Here is a 23,176-nt window from a genome sequence, read left to right on the forward strand (position 1 = left end):
GGGTGGCGTCCTTTGACATAGCATTTGTCCTGCTGAACCAGACTATAATGGTTTAATGATTTTGAGCTGGTTTAGTCTGGCCTTGTAGTTCTCTCAGTCTCACCAATCCTCAAAACAGATGAAAGTGGGAAACCAGTCTTTTTTTAAAGCAAGATTGTCATAGGAATGTGAAAAAAAGTTTGTGTAATTTGTCGTTCTTCATTAGTCTGATCCATTTCTGAATATTGTACACTAAGTAGCTTAGTATATGTAAGAAGGAGAAAGATTTTTTTTCTTCAGGAGCCAGTAGTCTTCAGTATCACCTGATCCTTCAGAAATCATTGTAATGTTTTGTACTGGTGCTCAAGAAACATTTCTTATTATTAGCAATATTGAAATGTGTTGTTCTGCTATCTGCTTAACATTTTTGGGGTAACATTTTCAGAATGTTTTAATTGACAGTAAAAGCATTTATAAAGATTTAAATATGTATTTTTTAAATCTGTTCATTTGAATTTCTTATTAAAGAAAATAAATCACACTCACACACACACATATATATATTTAGAGAGAGAGAGAGAGAGAGAGAGGCGAGCGTGATATCGCCAAGTACAACATGTTCCTTGATCAACATCCTTGTTGATCGATCCTGAAACATTATTCCAATCAACCAATCAGAATTTTTCAGGAAATAACTGTTTTAGGCTTAAAATCAGGTTTAGGTGCGTCTACACCATTGTTAATCAGTTATTATTTCTCACTGATTTTAGGAATAAATGAGAGAAGGCTGAGCATGTTTATTGCTATACATTGCAATATATATATATATATATCTGGATGTCCAATACATGCGGAGTCCCACAAGGCTCAATTCTTGCACTGCTCTTGTTTAGAGTGTATATGCTCCCACTAAGTCAAACAATAAGAAAGAACCAAGTTGCCTATCACAGCTATGCTGATGATACCCAGATTTACCTAGCCTTATCTCCAAATGACTACAGCCCCATTGACTCCCTCTGCCAATGTATTGATGAAATGAACAGTTGGATATACCAGAATCTTCATTGCATTTGGAAACAAAGATGAAGTTCTCAAGGTGAATGCATACCTTGACTCTGGGGGTCTAACAACTAAAAATGAAGTCAGAAATCTTGGTGTGATTCTGGAAACAGACTTAGTTTCAGTAGTCATGTCTAAGCAGTAACTAAGTCTGCATACTACATCTAAAAAACATAGCAAGAATTAGATGTTTTGTTTCCAGTCAAGACTTGGAGAAACTTGTTCATGCCTTTATCACCACTAGGGTGGACTATTGTAATGGTCTCCTCACAGGCCTTCACAATAAGACTATTAGAAAGCTGCAGCTCATCCAGAACACTGCTGCTTGGATTCTTTCTAGAACCAGAAAATCTGAGAATATCACACCAGTCCTCAGGTCCTTACACTGGCTTCCAGTTACATTTATGATTGATTTAAAAGTACTTTTACTCATTTATAAATCACTCAATGACCTAGGACCTAAATACACAGCAGATATGTTCACTGAATATAAACCTAACAAGACCACTAAGATCATTAGGATCGAGTCAGTTAGAAATACCAAGGGTTCACACAAAACAAGGGGAGTCCGCTTTTAGTTATCATGCCGCCCGCAGATGGAACAAGCTTCCAGAATAGATCAGATGTGCTAAAACATGTCACATTTAAATGCAGACTCAAAACTCATTTGTTTAGCTGTACATTTATCGAATGAGCACTGTGCAATGTCCAAATTGATTGCATTATATTTTATTCTTAACTGTTTTAAATAATTTTCCAAGTTTTAAAATTCCTTGTTTTATTGTTGTGATTTTTTATTATTATTATTATATTTTATTTTATTTAAAGCACTTTGAATTACCATTGTGTATTAAGTGTGCTATATAAATAAACTTACCTTGCCTTGCCTCTCTCCCACTAATCCCACCAACCACTAAACACTGTGATAACTTTCCACCCAAGCATCCTCCTGTTGCACAACATAGACCTTGAACATACGTTATACAACTTGCATTACAAATACTGAGAAAATATTGCACATCCATCACAGCATATTGTCATTTGTACTACGCTCTTCCATACATCTTTTATATAAAACCAAAAAGAGAGTACATTGGTTATGTGTTATAATTAGTTTCCTTTTATAATTTACCATAATTTAATTTTCTATATATCAGTATGGTATTTATTTATCCATGCGATTCTTGCTAAGCATCAAGGGAGTTTACTTGTACAGACAAATGACAATACAGAGCCATTACACCCTTAGCACCAAAAAAAAACTCTGAGTCATGCATAACAGTAAACTGGCACAGTCAGATTAACCAAGTATAATCTAGTTCAGCTTGAGCGTGAATGGTGGATCTGAAACATTTCTCAAACTGTTCACTAGTTGAATTGGACTGGCAACATAAACCACCAGTTTACCACTGAGTCCTGCTCCCTCCTGAATCATCTGGCTAGCTACCTAAAGGAATCTGAGTTCCCAGTGAGTCACCATGGATACCGGTGAAGGTTCAGTGCTCGTCTCAAGAGTCAGCTAAAGGAGAGAAGCAACCCCTCTGTGGGTGGGAGGGCAGAACGTCATGTCTTAACAGGCCTGCCATGGGACTGCTCACAATCCCCCAGACACACCGTCTCTAGTAGCTGTAACCAAGGATGCCCTTGTGATATTTCCTCCAAGAGAACTCTCTAGGTGGACCCTCACCCCTTTTTAATTTCTTTAAACATTTTGATTCAATTTTACATTGAAGTATACTGTCTTAATCACTATGGTTTTCTAAGTGTCCTTTTTATTTGTTTTTGCTTTGCTAAAAAGAAATAATATTTTAAAATACATTAATAGCCACCATCTTACAACATCTGAGCAAATAGTGTCTATATTTTATTGCCCATCTAAATAGTTCTGCATTAAATGTAAATGCAATACTATATGTATGAAAGACACACAAATAAGGCTGGGCCCATTTATTGTTATTCATAACAGTTTTATGATTACAGTTTAAATTATGACAGCAATGTGTGTTGTGTCTGTTCCATTTTAGCGACTACTTAAACTCACCTCAGATGCACTTTCATTATTCATGAAACTCTCAAACACAAGCATGTCCTTTTGTCAAATGCTTCTTTAGATTTAAATAAGCTTCACTGATTCATTTTAGTCCAATTTTTCCACTTATATGTAATTTTTGTTTTTTAATACTGCATGGTATAAAACTTCTTTCTTTTTTATTAAAAATCTAATCTTACTCTCACATTGTCTTTCTCTGACACAGTGCTTGCACTTTCTCATTTTCAATCTATTTTTGATTATTTTTGTCCTCCAGGTGTGGCTCTCTCTCTTCATGAGGGTGAGTAATGACTGAGAGGTTGTAAGAAGAGTGCTCTGAGTAATGAAACCAACTGTGAGAAAGAAGTATCAGCAGCACATCTGGGTCACTTCCATGCACACAAACACTGTTGCAAATCATGTATTAAATCATACAGATTGATTGGTAAATTATTACTTTTCTTAGTGATCAGACTTATTTTATCTGGTGCACATATAACGGATGATAATGTCCCTTAGACTTAATAATAAATCAACAACCTGAACCAAATCTAGCCACAATATCATAGAGATCAAAGGGTTTACCCTTTTTGGTTTTTCTATTTTTTACTTTTTGTGCCAGTATGACAGAAATCTACACCCTAGAAACCCATGACATCATGCATATATATATATATATATATATATATATATATATATATGCGTGATGATGATTAAGAATCGATTTAAGATTCTTAGTCTACTAACGTTTCTTTATTGGACAAGGTTGTCTATGTCAGATGTCAGGAATAATTGTAGCAAGTCTCACACAGCCACAAAGATGCACTGATGTACCTTTTTTGGCACAACTACAAGAGAATGAAAAATCAGTTCACAGACAGAGAAAGTGCATATCTCTAAGCATCACCGTAAATTGTATCATGGCTTTCATGATGCATTTATATCCTTAAAGATGTTAGGCTCTGTTTGCATTCTTTCTTTTCAGTGAAATGTATGTAGCAGTGTGGGGGGAGATAGACTGCAACAGATCTGGGAGTCAGCAGTGAATTTCACAAGGTTCCAGTGAACTCTTTACCTCGGCACACATTCAGACACATCTGGAAATTCAGTGGAAATAATTTCTTGCCTAATCCTTTTCTGTGGGTATGTAACAGCTTGCATTCCATTCTTCCTTCATCTTCAGAGATAAGCTAGGCTCAATGGGCCTATATCTTGTGTATTTTAAAAGATGTATGTGTTTGCTATGTTAAAAATCATTACTGATATTAGGTGAGGTCTTCCTTATGATAGATAGATAGATAGATAGATAGATAGATAGATAGATAGATAGATAGATAGATAGATAGATAGATAGATAGATAGATAGATAGATAGATAGATAGATAGATAGATAGATAGATAGATAGATAGATAGATTTCCCAGAGGAATTCCTGCTTCAGTTTCTTGGTGACTCTTTTCCCTCCTCCCCGTTTGATTACGCAGGAGTGTATCTACGAGCATCGCCGTCATAGTGCTCTGACGCGATGTTTGGGTGACAACGCCGAGCTTCCGGTACAACAGCCTCCGCCCATCGCGTGCTTCCACAGAAACACCGACCGTGCCTCTGATGCGTGACCGGTGGACGCTCGTTCTCCCGCGGTGCGCGGTGATACGCCTCTGTACCTGCCAAAATGGACAACTGAACAATCGACCTCAACATGCCTACCATTTATGGAAGTAGGGGAAAACTTGCAAGTGTTTGTTTCATGCTTCAGCACGCATCTCAGGTCAGTGTCAGACAAACCTAAAGCGTTTAATTCCATTGTTTTTCAGGGAGAGACCAAAACATGATGATAACGACCATTTTGGTTATCCAATTTGATTTCTATAGCCTATTTAATTATTTTTTCTTGTTAGGCTATTCATAATGAATTTATACCGAACATTTAGGGGTGCAGTCTCGCGCAACACTTTATTTTTATTTAGTTTTTTTTCCTAAACTTGACGAATCTCAACTTCTTTAAACATCTTTAAACTTTTTAAACAAAACACAGACATTTTTGTGATATGTGTGATGTGCAAGTACATAACCAAGTGGTAAATAATGGCTGTGTTTATGATCTGTCCGATGTCGATCCTCACGAAATGTACACGAGTTGCGTACTGTTTCCATGGTTACCTCCTCAGGCGACCACGGTTTCTATTCGCCAGTCTCTTTAACGCCCTAACTTCCATTCTAACTTTTGTCTCCGAAATGTTTTAGAATGCAGATTATTGTTGTATATGAGTAATAGTGGGGTGGGGGGGGGTCTGTAGGCTAGTTAGAAGAATCGTGCGTTATCATATCTCTATACTCTGAGATGTGATGCTCTATGGTTTTGACAGTTGAACTGTTTTCCGGTGTGAATACCTTTGAGCGCAGCTTGGTGTTTTCGGTTTTGATGTGTGGCGCGCGCAGCTTTGATTAGGTGGTACGAAACATTCAAATTCAAATTTTTAAAAAGAGACTTCCTCTTCTGTAACTCCGGAGCTCTTCTTCACTCTATCAAGGCGATCATCAGCTGCCTCTGCTGCTGTTACATCATGTTTATCTCTGCGCTTTAGTATCTCGGTCTGAACTTCTCCACAGAGACCCGATGGCATCTAGGGGATTTTGTGCTCTGTCTGACTAGATTCGCTTGTACTAATATTTACTGACGCATATTTGAGTATAACAGTAATTTAAAGAAGAAAAAAAACAATCCTGGGAGAAGACGAGTTGAAGATCAGCTGAGGGCGCAGAGAGGACCAGTGATAAGTGAGTAAGGTTAAATACACCTAGTTTAGCTTCTGAACTTTGGGAATTTCTCCCTCTCCCTCTCTCTCTCTTTCACACACACACACACACACACACACACACACACACACACACACACACACACTCATTCACTGCTGCACTCATGCAAACACACTGGCTTCACAGATGACTCATTCTCAGTCATTCTGAGGGTAATAAAACAGGTGCTGTGAAGAAGGCTCATTAAAAAAAAAGTAAGAGATCATAAAAAAAATGTTCCTCAAGCTGTGTGTGAGTCAGTCCCTACACTGAGAGCTTTGGAGGACACTTATGTATATTTCAGTTCAGACAAGAGCATGTGTTAGACAACCACTACCACTTTTTTTGAAGGTTTGTTTAAAAATATGGAGCTCAGCTTATATTAAGTGGTGTTATATTGATTATTACTGATTGGAAATTACCTTACTGTTCAGATATTTTCCAGGGTTCCACTGCACATTAATTTAATATAGCTATCTGTGACATCTTTGTATAAATATACAGTAAAAAGGCCTTTAATTGAATTCTTTAATCCAATCTGTACTGGAATGTCATAAAATGTGCACTACACAAAATAATAATTCATTTTTACACATCCTTCTGAAATACCTGATTGTAGCTGGTCAATCTCATAATTTTATATTAAATTATTTTTGAATATAACGGATGAGTAAGTGTGTAATTATATAATAAAACACTTTTGGTAACACTTTATTTTACAGTGTCTTTGTTGCATGTACACACTCAGAAAGAAAGGTACAAACGCTGTCACTGGGGCAGTACCTTTTGAAAAAAGACACCCTAACCTTTTTCTGAGAAAGGTACAAAATTGTAATAACAGTGAATTTTGTATAATTACATTAACCCTAAATCAAACCCATATTCTAACAGGAACACCTTAAAATAAAGTGTAACCATAATTTTAAATCAGTGTTTCATGTATGATAATGCACAGTCTGTCTGTCATTACTACAAAATAAACCCCTCCATGCTGGTAAAACCCTTCAAGCACACCAGCGCATTGTACATAATACTGTACTTGTTTTTATTTGATTTGAGCTACAGGTTTTTCCTCCAACATATCGGTTCTATTGCAGATGCAGGTTTGACTCCCATTCAAAATACATCCTTAAATGCTAATGGGTTATTCAAATGAAATAATCCCAGCAGCTCTGATCCAGACTGGGGACAACTTGTCTTTAGAATCATGCGTTATACAAAAAAATACACCTACAAGACACATTCATCCTGACACTGTAAAATAGCATTAGAAGGTCGTAATAATCTATAATCTATAATAATAATCTCTAGGTTGGAGGCTCTAAAGATGAGTTTATTTTAGCTGAATTGTGTGTTTACAAAAGTTATTATGCAGTTTAGCCTTTCTGGTTGAGATATAAATGAGGCTGTTGTATGATCATTTACTGAATGAAATGGGGGAGGATTATTCTATAGATGAATTACTAACATATCTAGGTACGAGTAATCCAAGTGCTATCTAAATGAACAATAATTCATGTGTGATGTCTGCTGCATGAGAACAGACCCACTGTTCAGATCCACAAAAAGGACAGATATGAAATGCAGCGGTACTGATTTTTGGAGGGAAATACTTATGCAGATTCAGATCTTTGGTTCTAGTCAGTGGTTTCCAGACATCTGATTGAGATGTAAAATACGGTTCTTGAAGAAATGAAGGTTAAGAAATCAAAGAAATCATTTTTTGATTAGTAGTTTTCTGTTGAAAGCATTTTAAAATCTAAGGAAAGATTTACTAAATGCATATTTTTTATCAAGGTCTTGTTTCATGATCACTTATTAGATCAAACAGTTTGTGAGTTCACACACATGACCTTTTGCCCCAGTTTTGCATGGGCTGAATGTTTTAGTAAATTTAAATGCAGTCTTCAGTATCACAGTTTTGATAAGCAGAAACAGAATGGTGTGGGATTATTGCAGTACAGTACAATACAGCACTGGATTTCTCACATTATCAATTTCTGGTTTGTTACCATCACCAGTCTGAATTCTGTGTAGGTGAACAAGCACATACATAGATGTGTAAGTCTTCTCAGGGCCGGTGTTGTGGTCATAGGTATTTTTAGAAAGAGCACAACAGGTGTCTCTGCAAGCATTAGTGTGTGAGTCTGTCTGTGCCTTTTCAAAATGGTGTTTTTGTTGTACTGTTTCAGTTCTGTCTGTTATAATTAAATATTTCTCAACAGAAAATTGCCAATAACATAGGAGTTCTTGAAATAAAGTGAATAATTCTTGGGTGGTTAAAAGGTCTTAATGTGGTAGCACACAATTCATCTCAGCTCAATGTAAAATAGAACAGCTTTTATTAGACTTATGTGGCTTTCATTAAGCGTATTAGCTCATGAGACTGTGCATGATTTTAATATTTTAATCAAATTTAGTTTAATCTTTGATTTTATTATGCTTATGTGTAGATTTTGAAGTATTTTAAAGAGAGTGGGTTGATTTTAATGTGCTGCAGACTGGCTCTGCATGGCCATTTCAAAGCATCTAAAGAGTGAGAGGGGCATACATAGAGAAACAGAGAAGCGTTTGCAGGTTCACCTGGGAAGCCTTGTTGTTGGTGAAGAGAGATGGGTCCTTAGTGACTAAAGGCAGCGAGAGAGATAATGAAGCAGGTGGATGAGAGGGAAGGGGGAAGAGTTATGCTCTAGAGGGGAGGAGTGTTTTTTCGAAATATTGCTACAGGCTAGGAAGAACGATTGATGTGTATAATGTATGTTTACAATATGATACTGTTCTGCAGTTCGACTTTAGAAGTCTGTGTTGAAGACATGGTGGAATTTAAAAATGAAAGGCCGCTGTGGATATCGCTTACAACTCCAATACAGTTTATGTGTGTAGAGTGTTAGGGCATCTTTATTTTTGTAATTATTTGTAAAGATGAAGAGGAGACCTAGGATTGATAACTACAGTAGTTTGCCTACAGTGGAAATGTCTGTTGCTGTCATTTACATAAATGTAATGTATTAGACATTCTTTTCTTTTCCAGGTTTAAAGGAATAGTTCATGCTAAAATGAAAAATCTGTCATCGTTTAATCATCATAAAGTTGTTCCAAACCTGTAGGAGTTTTTTTCTTGTGTTGAATACTTCATGCACACACAGCTACAAAGGTGTGGTCACATGTACTGTTGTCATGAGCAAAATCCAGTCATTTAAATTTGAATATACACCATCAGGAATTCCTCATGAGGCCAAACAATTTTGCAGCAGGTTTGCACAGATTGACTACAGATTCGCCACTTCTGTGTGAGCTGTACTTCGTGCATCACTAAACCACCCGAAAAAAGTGTTCTTATGTGACCATTATTAGGTTTAGAAATATAAAAATACTGAGCATCTTCACTATCCTGACACATGAAACATCGGCTCATCCATCTCTATGTATGACCAAAGTCAGAACATGGAAGTGTAAATAGTATTTTATTATTATTATTCTTTTATTATTTATTGGCATAAGCCCAAATTGCAGTTGACTTTGCAGCATGCAGAATCATGCAAAATAACCATATGTACAATTTCATACATTTTCAGTTAGCAGTCAGCCATGTATAAATAATTTTAAAAAATCAGAAAAAAAAAAATATTAAGTGCACCTTTTTTTTTTTTAAACCATTCTGACTCTGGTTTACACTTAGATAAAAAAAAAAAAAAACTTCAGTCCATGAGCATTTAATTTTAGTCAAACACTGCACATCTGTTTTCCTATAACAGCTATCAGAGTAGATAGCTCATGACCTTTTCACAGACTGCTTCCTGCTCTGTACCACACGTGCATGCTCTAACAAAAACAGCTTCAGGCACAGATTACACAATACAAGTTTTGCTGGGGAATTATTTTAATCACAAATATTATCAGAAATGCCAGAAACTCAATCAAATCACAAATACTGTGTCACAAATACTGTAGGTTCTTTATCAAAAGGTCATGAACTCTTGCTGGACTATGTTAGGTCATAAAGTGGATTAACAGTCATTATTTAGCAACACAGAATCTACAGCAAATGAAGCATTACTTCTGCAAAACCTGCTAATATTATGAGCAACATGAAGAATTAGTTTGTTTGTTTGATTCTCACTGGAACGTAAAATCAATACAGCAGCCAGGTTGAAAACAATGTAAGTACTGAAAAGCATCAGCTAAATGGAAAACAACATCTGACTGATTCAAAGTTTTTATGTTTTATTATGGATTCTAACTGTTTGTAATTTATGTATTTTTAATTAGATAATTTAAAAACAAGAGACGGTCTATCATACTATTACAGATGGTGTCATAGGGGCATTTCATTTCAATTTTCAAAAATGAAAATTCTGTCATTTACTCACCTTCATGTAATTCCAAACCTGTATAAACTTTCTTATGTGGAACGTTGATAATAGGGCGGTAAAAATGGCCGAAAAACTAAATTCCATTTATTTATTTATTCATTTATTTATTTATTTATTTTCAGTTATATTCGAATTTAAAATGCATAATTTCAGTTAGGGTGAAGAAAAGCTTTTGGCTTCTCTCCTGAGGCCACAAGAGGGCGCATCGAGCTAAATATTACTAATGCACATTTATTCAAAGCATAAGAAAACATGACTGTGGAAAAAAGTGCATATTATTTCAATAATGTTTATAAACCAATTAAAATTAATTAAGTTGCTTAAACAACTATAAAAAAACAGCATCATGTATGCATACATGGTTTAAAACAAAGGGCGGAAAGCCAATCACAGAGTAGCCTAAATTTTTCATTTAAAAACATGAGATGCAGTGGGATGGTGAATAAACCCACCATAAAGTTTTGAGATATGTTTTTAAAAAGTTGAACTTACATTAATTTTACATAGCTTTCTAAACAGGCGGCTCTCTTGTGCGAGACGCGAGTGCAATTGTGATAAGATGTCCCTCTAGAAAATGCGTGAAATATGCGTTCTGTGTGAATGGCTTGGTTTCAGTTTTTATGTAAACAAGATCTTCTCCACGTTGATGTTCTCTTTTTCCACTGGATAGGCTAAAAAAAAACATTATAATGCAAGGACACTTACATCGTCATCGCATCTCACACGCACTGATAAAGGCCAAAGTATACTTCAGCGTTCACGTCCATGCACCGTCCGCATTATATCATTTTCTTCCTCAAGAGGACTAACCCAAACTACGTGCAAGCAATTTTTTGAGACTGCGTGGACAGTGCGCGCTCATTCGCGTTTGAGTATACCTTGAAAGCTGTGCGGACGCGGCTGTGTGAATGTGAAGTAGGCTATACCCGGGCCTTAAGGCAGCCTCCTTTAACGCACACCTAAAATTCGAATGCAGTGTTTTTACATTCGAATGTAGATTTCTATTTTAAATTCAATGAATATTCGAAAATCTTTTTTTTTTTTCGTGACAGCCTTAGTTGATAACCAAACAGTTTTGGTGATCATTAAATTCCATTGTATGGACAAAAAAGTACTAAGTCAATTCTCAAAATATTTTATTTTCGTTCAAAAGAAATTCATACTGTTTTATAATAACATGAGGCTGAGGAAATTATGACGGAATATAATTTTTTGGCTGAACGATCCCTTTAAGTTAAGAATTTTTAAAAGTGGCATATAGAAGAAGCTTGTAATGTTTAGATGCTTCAAAACACAACACAACCATCCCAACCAGTGCAAATCCCCTGATGTAATGGCCTAGAATGCCTCACAAAAAAACTGTCAGTAGATATAAATACATTTCAGGAGTCCATTAAAGATGCACATTACATCTGAGGACATCTCTGTCAGTTGCATATGATAATGACTTTAAAAGGTCATTTTCCAAACCTGTAAGTCATTTTAACTTTTAGCCTCTGTCCTCTCATCTCTCCGTAGGACATGACCCAGTCCTGGCCTTACCAGCAGCCCCCAGGGGAAGGGGGCACTCAGCATTTCCTGTACTCACACTCAAAGGTATGCACACGGTTTATTACAGACTGCAGGAAAGTGTGATAAATTCACCAATATAATGCACCAACTCTGCTCTGTCTCTTTACCTCTTTTTTTCTACTCCTCTCTGTCCCCGCTGGGTATTACGCTTGCCTTGTTTATTTGCACACACTCATAAACCTGTGTTGTTTTAGTCACTACAGAAATTATGCAAATCAGGGATGCAATGCCCCAAGCAGTAAATTTATGCCATTTTTTCATGCCGAAAATATGATTTAATTTAATAACTGGATTTCAGGGGGAAGGTTAAGTGCTAAGATACAGTGTGACAGTGTTTAGTACAGATTAGTGAATTTACCCCTCTGTTTGTGTGTGTTGATTTGACTGATTTGTTTTATTCTGTTTATCTGTTTTAGGAGGGAAAGCAGCCCAATTCACGACACAGACTTGGTAAACACGCTAGATTGATGTTCAAACCATCTGTTTGGAGCTCTGTCTTAGATATGTGTCTCTCTATATCTGGGATGCACCAAAATTTATTCTGACGGTTACCGATAAGCTTATTTTCATGTTAGGTTACCTGACTAATAATTATATTGTTTACTATTTAGTTTTTTTTTTAGTCTCTAATGCTCACCATGGCTGCATTTATTTGATCCAAAAAACAGTAAAAACAGAAATACCATGAAATATTATAACAACTGTTTTTAATACATTTTAAAAAGTCTATTTATGGCAAAGCTGAATTTTCAGCAGCCATTACTCCAGTCTTCAGTGTCCTATATAAAGCTTTCTAACATCCTGATTTTTTTATATTATCAATGTTGAAAACTGTGCTGCATAATATTCAGTGGCAATATTTGTGGCAATTAAACAGTTAGGCTTCTTTGACGAATGGAAAGTTAAAAAAAGAACAGTTATTATTTGAAATAGAAATCTTTTGTAACATTTTAAATATCTTGAAACCAATTTTGATAAATTTAACTTGTCCTTGCTGAATGAAAGTATTACTGACATTAAAAAAAGTCTAAACTTTTGATCAGTGGTGTAAAATTAAACATTCAGTGTTGACCAATACTTGTTAAATATCATTTAATACCAAACCGATATGGTGTAGATATATTGTGCATGCCTGATGTATGTGAAATAGGCTTGCTCTTCATCACCTGCTTACTTTGAGATATCACTACATATGTCACATCTGCATATGTATACACAGCTGTGTTATTATAGCAATGTTTTTACATTCTGCTCCATAATGCTGATGTATTTCTCTCCCTGTGGCTCTCTCAGTGAGGGATGGTGTCTCTATGAGGATGCCCTCACGTCCACTCGTGGCCCCTCATAAATCGTAAGTGGGGTGCACAGCACCCAATCTGTCCATGGTTACCAAGCTCCAGGTTGTGGCTGAACTGCTTCTGCCTTTTCACTTTATTACACCATAAACAACTGACTTTAGAGAATTCAGTGTTGAACGTCTGTGCATTTTGGTGTGTATAATTAGATTGGGCTTCCTGGAATTTAACTGCTTTAGACCAACTGCTGTTTAAAACCAGCTTCACATGGAGGGTTAGACCGGTGTTATATCTCCACCGAACCAACTTCACCGACCTCATAAACTTCACTGAGTTAGTATCTAATCGCAGAGCAGGTTAACACAGTAGGTTAGAGCCCAGAAGCACACTACTGTCACATAACATCACTGTTAAACATTAGAGCGCTGTGTTTATGACTTTTTTCTTTGAAGCTTGTAATGTGATCCAATCTCTTATGGTTAGACTGTTTGAAGCAAGCTCACACATTTAATACACACATACACACAGATGTGCTGCAGATTGGTAAAACGAATAAGTCTCTTTGTCAAGCAAGTGTGACATTCTCTCACGTTTGACTCTCTCTTTGCCCTCCCAGCATGCTCGCTGATGACCTGAAGCTCAGCAGTGATGAAGATGACAAGGACGAGGTAGGGCGCCTGTTAAAACTGTTGAAGCAATGGGTGGAAAAAGCAGATGTCATAGTATCAATAACTCTTGCACTGCTTGTGCTATTTGTTAGATTTGAGCACAGTCCAGCTCATTTGTTCATTCACCAAAAAATGCATTTACACACAGTCACCTGGCTGCTGTGGCAATTGTTTTTGCATTGCTTTTTCATTGCAGCACTATATTAACACTAACATTGCTATTCTTTTCTTTGGAGAGTATACTAATACTAAGATACTTTTTTGTTTATCTTAGCGTAATGCTATTTATTATAATGAAATATTCAAACTTATTTAATGTACACTACTGTTCAAAAGTTTGGAGTTTTAGGAATTTGATAAGAAGTCTCTTAAGCTCACCATCTGATGAAAAATGCAGTAAAAACAATAACATTGTGTAACAATATTACACCAAAAAACAAAAAAAAACGTTTTTTAGCAATTTTAATATATTTTAAAATGTACTTTATTCCTGTTTAGTAAAGCTTACATTTAGCATCATTTCTCCAGTCTTCAGTGTCAGATGATTCTTCAGAAATAATTCTAAAATGCTAATTTGGTGCTCAAAAAATATTTCTTATTATTATCAGTAACGGAAACAGTTGCGCTGCTTAAGATTGTTGAGGAAACCATGATATATTTTTCAGAATCTTTTGAGTATAAAGTTTAAAAGTATTTATTTGAAATAAAAATCTTTTGTTTTCATTTCCTGAAACATTCTTGCTGAATAAATGTATGAATTTCTTTAAAATTATCTTACTGACCACAAACTTTAGAACGGTAGTGTCAATCCTTTTGTTTACATTAGTAACTATTTTTTTAGTCATATTATTATGAGTCAATAACTTTTAATCATCAAATTCTCTGTAAACACTATAATCATTAAAAGAGGTGACATTTAATTTAACCAGTCTGAAGGGCTGAAAAAAAAAACCATCTCTCTTTCAGATAATTTCATGCTGGTGAGAAATTTACTTTATAGTTACAGTTCAACTGATTCAGGATGATTTGTGGTGCTACATGAGTGAGCTGTACAGTATTTAGCTGCTCCTCCTTCACATCCCTTTTAGTAGGAGTTCTACCAAAAACAAATTATGATCTCTTGTTACACAACTTTTTTTTTAAAGGCACTGCCTTCTTGCCTCCTTGGGAAAAAAGACACTGCTCCATATCTGTGCTACTTAACTTGACATGGTTTGCTGTAATTGAGAAGTACGATATTTGACTCTAATTTTAACCTACAACACCAGCTCCTTGTGCATGCATGTATCTCATCACAGGACTCCAGGTTTATGAGTCATAAACGTCTGAGTCATAAAATACACCAGACTCATGACCTTCTGCCATTACTGCATGCAGGACTTTGGCTTTTGCTTTGGTCAAGATGCAAGTAATGACCATGAAGTTGAACATTCTAAGCTAAAAAGCTCTCATTTATTAAAATCGTGTTTTTTATTCTTATCTGTTAAACAGGGAAGTGAGCAAACAACTTCCTGGGCTGATAATGACCGGTGAGTGTGTGCTTGTAATGTATTGTCTACTTTATGTTTGTAACTGTACCAGGTCTCATTATTGTCCAGTCATTGTATCTGTATGTGTCAGTGTGTGTATTACATATTGAAGAGGTCAGAAAATGTGGAATGTGACAGCTGGATGCTAGACCAGCCTCTGTTTCTTTTGGCCTTTCAACATGTTCATCCCTCAAAAAACACACACTCACACCACGTGTTTAGTCTGCATACTTCTTTGGGATTTATTTTAACTTGATAATCAAGATTGTTGTACATGTAAATCCTAAGAAGTGGCTATGCACTTCTCTATAACTTTCTATTGTTTGCATGTATTGACTGACAGCTTGTCAGGCCAGCAGCAGCGCCACACACACACACATGTCGGAAGAGTGAGACATTCTAGCTCAGGGTCTTCAGGATCAGACCCCTCCAGCGAATGGGAAAGTGACCACAGCCAGCGATCACGCAGCCCGAGCCCAAGGACGCACAACCGGTGCAGGACACCGAACCAGCAGCGGACCTTAAACTGCAGCACAGAGGTATGCTGTAGTATTTTTTTGTCATGAAATCTCATTGCCTCGCTGTCTGTTTCCCAGTAGTTGTTTATAGTGGATGAGGTAAAGAGGAAGGTGGGGGGTGGAGAGAGGAATGTGGAGGGGCGGCTGCTGAGACTTTAGAATTTGGGTGTCATGTCAACATGTGATAGGAAGTACTACATGTCAACATTGATTTCGTCACAAAAAGCAGAACCTAAAGGGATTGGTTACCCAAAACAATGAAAATTATGTCATCATTTACTCGCCCTCATGTAGTTCCAAACCTGTATGATTTCACAAAACAACGTTAGACCTCACTAACTTTCAATGTATGGACAAACAACACAGACATCTTTCAAAATATCTTCTTTTGTGTTCCACAGAAGAAAGAAAGTCATACAGGTTTGGAACAATGTGAGGGTGAGTAAATGATAACATTTTGTCATCAAAGAATCCTGAGCTGATAACAGCTACATTTGAAGGATTTTAAGATCTAGCAATTCTTAATTTTTTCAAGAGAAGGAGGGATTAAAAGCTCTAGTAGCATAGCACACAACCATATGAATGAAGGCATCTGTGTGACACAGCTGGCTCTATTACTGAACATGCCATCTATTTGAAACCTGTGGAGAAGGGAGGTGGGAACGCCATGTGTTTTTCATCTACGTGTAGTCATGTAGTGTCTCTGAGGAGGACGGCTTGGAAACGCCACACAGTTCCAGGTAGAGGGGGGTTTGTGGGGAGTGGCAGTGGGAAAAGGGCACAAGAGATGCAGTGTCTTTGCTGGAAAGAGAGAGAGAGAGGGGAAGGGGGAATGTTTGAGTGGAGGAGTAAAAGTTTAAATTAGCTCTGGTCAGCTACTGGAGGCGAGTGAAGAAAGCTCAGTCTGCCCTGCCACTCAAGTGTGCTATCAAGTGAGTATTTGCTTTGATTTGTGGTGTTAATTAAAATGTTTTGTAAAGTGAGTATAGTTCATTGTATTACTCTATAAAATATGATTATGTTTTCATACAGTATTTATTTTCAATTCCGCTTATTTATTTCTTGTTTGTAATAGTTTGGAGTAAGTGAACTGAAGAGGCATTGTAATGGTGAAAGCAGTGTGAAATTGAAAGAAAGTGTTTGTTAGGGTTTAAGGAATCTCCACAGTTTTCTGGCCTCTCTCTCTCTGTCTCAGTTACCCTCTTACCTTCATATTTTTCTTTTCCTCTCTTCCCCACTGACACACTGGTCTGTTTACATAAATACTCATATTTCCTTTTCATTTATTCTGATAATTTCTCATTGCCATTTTTCTGTAATTTTCCCACCATACTTTCTTAGTATCACATTGTTGAGTAAATATATTGTCATTGAGTCATTGGTTATTGGTTTATGCAATCTTCTGCTCACATACAGTGGTTTCTTTACATCAGTATGGTAAAGGATTAAGATGTTTAATAAATAGAAATTCTGTCTAATATTCCTACGATTAGCCTATGAATGCCATGACTGTGCATCACCACTACAATTTTAAATGTGATGTTCACTTTGTTAAACTGTCAGCTGCACACTTCTTTGTTAAAGAGGTTCTGGAATGTATTTATACAGTTATACTGTTGTCATCCTCAGTGGTCAAGGCTTTATAGTCAAGAACAGATACACTGATAATTATCATCTTGTCAAGTAACTTTTGTAATACAGATCCAACTTGATTTATATTGTCACATTCATTTATCAAATTCAGATTTAGAGTAATATTATTTTACCAGTTTTACCATTGTGACATTCTCTGTCTTGAACGCATGTCCTTTCTCTGTTCAGACGGATAGTCCACCATCCACACAATGGCAGCTGGACAGGTGGCTTGACAAAGTCCCTAAACATCATCAGTCATCTGACCACGACCCAGGTGAAGGACAGCAACGGACTGCGAAATCTGACTGTGGCCGAGGACCATCACCTGGAAGATACTGGAGCAGAGACTCTGAATCCAGACGGGATTACAGTCCATGTGAAAGTCCAGTCCCAAGTCCAAAATTTGACTACAGCCCCAGAAACAGTCCTCATCCCAGTCCAGAATACAGTCCATGCCCCAGTCCAGGAATTAGCCTTGTGCCGAGCCCAGTGCCAAGTGTGTGCCCAAGTCCAGGAGACAGCTTCCAAGGGAGTCGAAGTCCCAGCCCTTTACACCCTCCCAGAAGCCCCAGTCCAAGTCTCTCATTCACTGCAGTACCTAGCCAAGGTACATATCCTCAGGTCCAGCCACCTCAACAAGAAAGTCCCAGGCATAATGCACAGTCAACCGTTGGCTCTAATCCAGCATATCGGCCCAAAGTAAGGCCATGGGTGCCTCCGGACCACAGTGCCAACCAGAGAAAGGAGTTTAGACCCAAAGACTCTAGATCCAGAGACTCTCGATCCAACCACTCCAGACCTGGTCCTCCCCAACAACCCCATCATTCCAAGCACAGCTCAACAGAAAAGCCACACAAGGATCTCCAACACAAGCTTGAAACCAAAAACTCTGAATCAACAAGCAAGCAAAGGTTTAACTCACCTTCAAACCCCATTTCAAAGCATTTATCAAAGCAAAGACCAAGCATTAACCCACAACCACAAGCCAGTCAATCTACAACTGACCATAGTATTAAACATAATCACAGAAGCAATGAAACTACAGCAGTGTCAATCCACAGTTCACATTCCAAATCAGGCCATTCTTCTCATTTTAATACTCTAAAGAGTTCCGACCGAGGTCCCTCATCAAAGTCCAGGGACTCTTCCCAAAGCGAAGTCAACAGTCAATCTAGTCACAGCTCGAAGATTAAATCTTTTCCAGATACAAAGAAGTCAAGATCTATACAGAATCCCCAAAAGAGTTCCAGCCCAAAGCCCAAGACCAAACTAGGGGAGGCCCCAGTGTCCAGAACCGGGCATTCCCAAAAAGACCCAAAGCCCAGAGAGAAAGTGCTAGAGGTGGACAGCCGAGGTAATGCACAGGGAGCAACCCTGGTGCAGACCGGCAAGGAGCAGAGACGAAGAAGACTGGCGGAGGAGCAAGTGATAAGGCGTCGCTGGGTTCTGAGTTCTGAAGAAGAGGAAGACAAGGAAGATAGGAGAACAGAGGAAGGGGAAAGAGAGAAGAAACGGAGGAGGAGGAGGGAGCAGGAAGTTGAATGGAAGGCAGTGCAGCCCAAGCAAAGACCTCACACCAACAGCCAGCATCACACTCAAAAGGAATACAATGGACACAATCTTGAAGAACAGAGGAAGAAGAAGAGAAGGTGGAGCAATGAGGACATTTCCTCAGGTCTTCATGTGACTGACACTAGCCCTTCTCCTCCACTTTCTCCACCTTTGCCTACTCCTGTCAACAAGCCCACTCACCCATCATCTTCCTCGTCCTCATCCTCCTCATCATCCTCTTCATCCTCATCTTCTTCCTCTGATTCAGACTCTGAATCTAGTCCACCCCGGAATGTTGCCAAAGTCCCTGCAGATTCAACGTCAAACCAAAAAATTGTGTCAAATAGGAGGCTTGACAAACAGGGTTCGGGCACTGGTGCTCACCCCCATGGGTCGAGCTTAAACACACCTGAGACTCAAGGTCGGGGCAGACACAAACTATACACATTGGTGCCTTTTGGCCGAACTGAAAAGTCCCCCACTGTTGCACATCGAGGCCTGAAAAAGCTTGTTGTGAGGATAGACCTCTCGCTTCTGGGTAGAGTCCCTAGTGCAGATGAGATTACAGAGAGACAGTCCTCGTCTTCAGCTTTGTCAACGGGAAAGGCAAAAGAAAAGCCATCGATGAAACACTTGGACCAACTGCCTGGAGATGGCAGAAGTAAAAGAAAAGTGAGGAAGAAAAAGCATCTTTATATTTAATTAATGCATAAAAATCAGCAATTCTTTAACATTCTTTTGAATATGAGATGTGTTTTTGCATACATGTTTTTTTTGTGTGTGTGGGTTTTTTACTTTATCAGGCTGAAAATGGAGACGCTCAAAGAGAGAATAAGAGAAATCACTCTCGTGCAGATAAACTACCAGTGTCAGTCCACAGTGAGATTGAGGAAACCCTCAACAAACAAAATGGGTATATTTAGACCTAATCACTTAATTTGTTTAATAATAATATTAAATAAGCTCTTATATTGCTTTGAAAGTATTTTTTCCAGTGTTATTTTGTTTATTCAGAAATTCAGAAAATATTTGCTATTGCAAGTTCATATAATAAGGGGATGTCCATCCATGAGTAATTTCCACTCTAAATGTATTGTTGTTCTACAGTGCTGCTTTAGTACATTGAAAGTAATCATGGGAAGCCCCTATGACAAAATGCAAACATAAAAAGGTCAATTCATTGTTATTCTTATTTTACACTTAGACATGATGGCGTAATGTTTATTGTCTGAGTCATGCTCACTGGATGATGTGCTTTTTATTGCTGGGTATGCAGAAGTCAGGATGATTACTTTTATTCCAAGAGGCCTGTATCCCCATTGTCTCCTCCATCCGGCATACTGGAGCTCTCAAAACCCTCAGTAAAAGCTCAGCATGCAGAGAAGTACAACTCACCTCCAGAAAAAGAAAAAGATTCAACACCTCAGAAATCACAGGTTCTTAAAATTATGCTTTTCTTTCTTTCTTTCTTTTTTTCTTTCTTTCTTCAAAAAGCCATATAGCAAATCAATATATATTAATGAAACAGGATCATTGTCTCAACAGGTTCAGAAGACACAGCCCAAGGTAGAGGTGGAGTGTGTGGGAGTGTCAGGACCCCTCCAGTCTCTCTCTGGATCGCTGGTTCCTCCCTCAAACCTTCCGCTTCACTACAGAGGAACTGTACCTATCAGTGATGTGTGAGTTAATGTCTGTCAATGCCTCTGTTTCATTTAACAGTGCTGCGACATTTAATGTCAAATACCATCCCATATTTCTCACCTAATCTCTCCTTACTTGCCTTCATGTTAGCTCTCATCATGCGGAGTACTACATGCATGAAGCCAAGAGGTTGAAACATCGAGCAGATGCTATGGTAAGACAGCATTGTGAACATACACATTATTGAATATTACCACTAGATGACTATTACAGAGGTTCACGACCCCACATGCACTCAGGACAAAAAGGTACAAAAGCTGTCACTGGGGCATTACCTTTTACAAAAGGTACAAACATTTACCATTTAGGTACAAATGTGTACCTTAAAAAAAAAAAAGTGGCAGATTTTGTCTTTTTTTCTGAGAGTGTGGAGTTGCCTGAGATGAATCTTTTTGATGCTGTAAAATTAACTTTTGTTAAAAAAAGGTGCTTTTTCAATTGCTCTATGACAGAGAGTGGAATCCCAAGGATTATAGTCACAGACCAAAACAAGGAGGAACATTTCTGGTCTATATCTTCTGTAACTAATTCATCAACTGCTTTCTTTTACACTTTTCTCTCTCTATCCCTGTTTGCAGGTGGATAAGCTAGGAAAAGCTGTGAATTATGTGGATGCTGCTTTGTCCTTTATGGAGTGCGGTAAAGCCATGGAAGAGGGACCGCTGGAGTCCAAGTCCCCTTACACCATGTATGCTGAAACTGTGGAGCTCATAAGGTGTTTATGAGTTTTATTTTTATCTTTCACCCTATCTTTTGCTCTTTTTTTTCAGCATTTTGCATAGGCCAGATATTACATGACTGGGTAGCTCCTTGTGACAGGCTTCATACTGACAGTATTTTACCAACAGCAGATGTGGGTTTTGACATTTGCATGTTTGCTAAAAACAGGCAAATACAATGTCAACAGATTTGATGTTTCCAAAATGACTGATATTGATAGATCCCAGAACAGAAATGGCCAGATGGAGGCCCTATGTTTGTCCGACGTTCTGCATTGATCTGACTTTGTTCTATGCGTTGGATAGATACGCTATGAAACTTAAGAGTCACGCCGGGCCTGGAGCCAGCCAGGAAGACAAACAGCTAGCTGTACTATGGTAAATACAACACTGCAAAGATCTTCAACGGTCTGTATTATCATTTTGATTTTCTTGATTATGTCAAAATCTGTTGACAAACACAAATTTTGTTTCTGGGTTTCAGTTTCCGCTGTCTTGCTCTTCTTTACTGGCAAATGTTTAGACTTAAAAAGGACAATGCTCTAAAATACTCCAAAGTCCTGATGGACTACTTCAAGGTTGGCAGTAATCAATTATTATATATAAATATGTAAAAAATACCTCCCAGTATAGTTTGTTCAATGATTTACTCATTCTTGTAACCGTTTTTACTTTAACTAGAGCTCTCCAAAAGGACCTCATAAACCCCCTCCTTGGAACAGTGCTGGAAAGTAAGAGTAAATCGTAGTTAGGCCTTACACAGCCACTGTGAGACCTTTATGTTGTGTTTGGGTGTCAGTACATATGTGTTTGTGCTTTTACAGGGAATCTGTAGCTCCTGCCTCTGTTTGCTCTGTCAATATAATGGGATCTCACACAGGGAGCTCACGGAGCAGTGCCATTAGCATTCCCCATCGCATCCACCAGATGGCAGCAAATCACCTCAACATTACCAACAGTGTCCTGTTCAGTTATGAGTACTGGGAAGTGGCTGAGACCCTGGCCAAAGAAAACAAAGGTGAGTTTTGATTCAGTTCCATCTCATGAGTCATTTTAATAATTAAAAAAATATATATATTTGCTATTTTTCATGTATTTTACATTACATTTTATTTTAATATTTACTGATAAATGACAATACACTGATAATTCAACTAATGGCAATTTATTTATTCTCTCTCACTCCCACACCAGAATTTTTCAACTATCTGAACACACTGACTGGGCCCTTGACTCTACATAGCAGCATTGCCCATATCGTCCAGTACACCAGGCAAGGGTTGCAGTGGATCCGGATCAGTGCTAATCTATCATAATACCATGTACAGATATTCTCAAACTTCATAAATCACTTGTGGAAACAATGTTCTGAACTAGCAAAACATTTTACAGTTACCTGCACTCTGTGACCAAGGAGTCTATGTTTTGGGTCAAGACAGTAATGAAGAAAATTGCCTGCCATAGTTTCAGGACAAGTCACGTGGCATCATATCATCATAAGGTATTAAGGAGCAGACATACTTCATGTTACTGAACATTAAATGTGATAATATCTTAGGACACTGTGTCAGAAATAATAATGTTTTCTGTAATGCAATTAAGCAGGTCAAATCAAAAGAATCTTCATCATTCAATTCTTAGCACTTCTTAAAAAATGCTTACTGAAAGTTTTGAAAAGAAACCATTGTCAGCTAATTCATCAAATGCTGCTCTTCCAAAATGTGCCAAGAAATTAAATAAAAAAGGTTTTATT

At 37.6% G+C, this 23,176-nt stretch overlaps 1 protein-coding gene across 2 annotated transcripts; it reads left to right on the forward strand.

Moving 5' to 3' along the window:
* Positions 1-4,643: 4,643 nt before the first annotated feature.
* Positions 4,644-22,872, forward strand: LOC132095261 (AF4/FMR2 family member 3-like). 2 transcript variants are annotated; one of them, XM_059500087.1, is made up of 18 exons: positions 4,644-4,834; positions 11,754-11,831; positions 12,224-12,257; positions 13,101-13,158; positions 13,719-13,770; positions 15,262-15,299; positions 15,643-15,838; positions 17,639-19,675; positions 19,807-19,916; positions 20,280-20,439; positions 20,549-20,682; positions 20,795-20,858; positions 21,283-21,419; positions 21,730-21,801; positions 21,908-22,001; positions 22,105-22,154; positions 22,248-22,441; positions 22,618-22,872. In XM_059500087.1, exons 1-18 carry the CDS (start codon positions 4,766-4,768, stop codon positions 22,737-22,739), a joined length of 3,699 nt encoding a protein of 1,232 aa, XP_059356070.1. In that variant the 5' UTR covers positions 4,644-4,765; the 3' UTR covers positions 22,740-22,872. The 2 variants fall into 2 exon arrangements, with proteins under 2 accessions (XP_059356070.1, XP_059356071.1); XM_059500088.1 differs by having other exon boundaries at positions 4,754-4,784.
* The last annotated feature ends 304 nt before the right edge of the window (positions 22,873-23,176 follow it).

Source organism: Carassius carassius, chromosome 19 (genome assembly GCF_963082965.1).
Source record: "Carassius carassius chromosome 19, fCarCar2.1, whole genome shotgun sequence".
NCBI lineage: Eukaryota > Metazoa > Chordata > Actinopteri > Cypriniformes > Cyprinidae > Carassius > Carassius carassius.

Bases quoted from the DNA above. Each gene is read 5' to 3' on its own strand.
- LOC132095261 (XM_059500087.1), top strand. From the start codon at position 4,766: ATGCCTACCATTTATGGAAGTAGGGGAAAACTTGCAAGTGTTTGTTTC. The intron at 12,258-13,100 runs GTAAACACGCTA...TGGCTCTCTCAG, and splicing joins CAATTCACGACACAGACTTG to TGAGGGATGGTGTCTCTATG. The intron at 21,420-21,729 runs GTGTTTATGAGT...TGCGTTGGATAG, and splicing joins GAAACTGTGGAGCTCATAAG to ATACGCTATGAAACTTAAGA.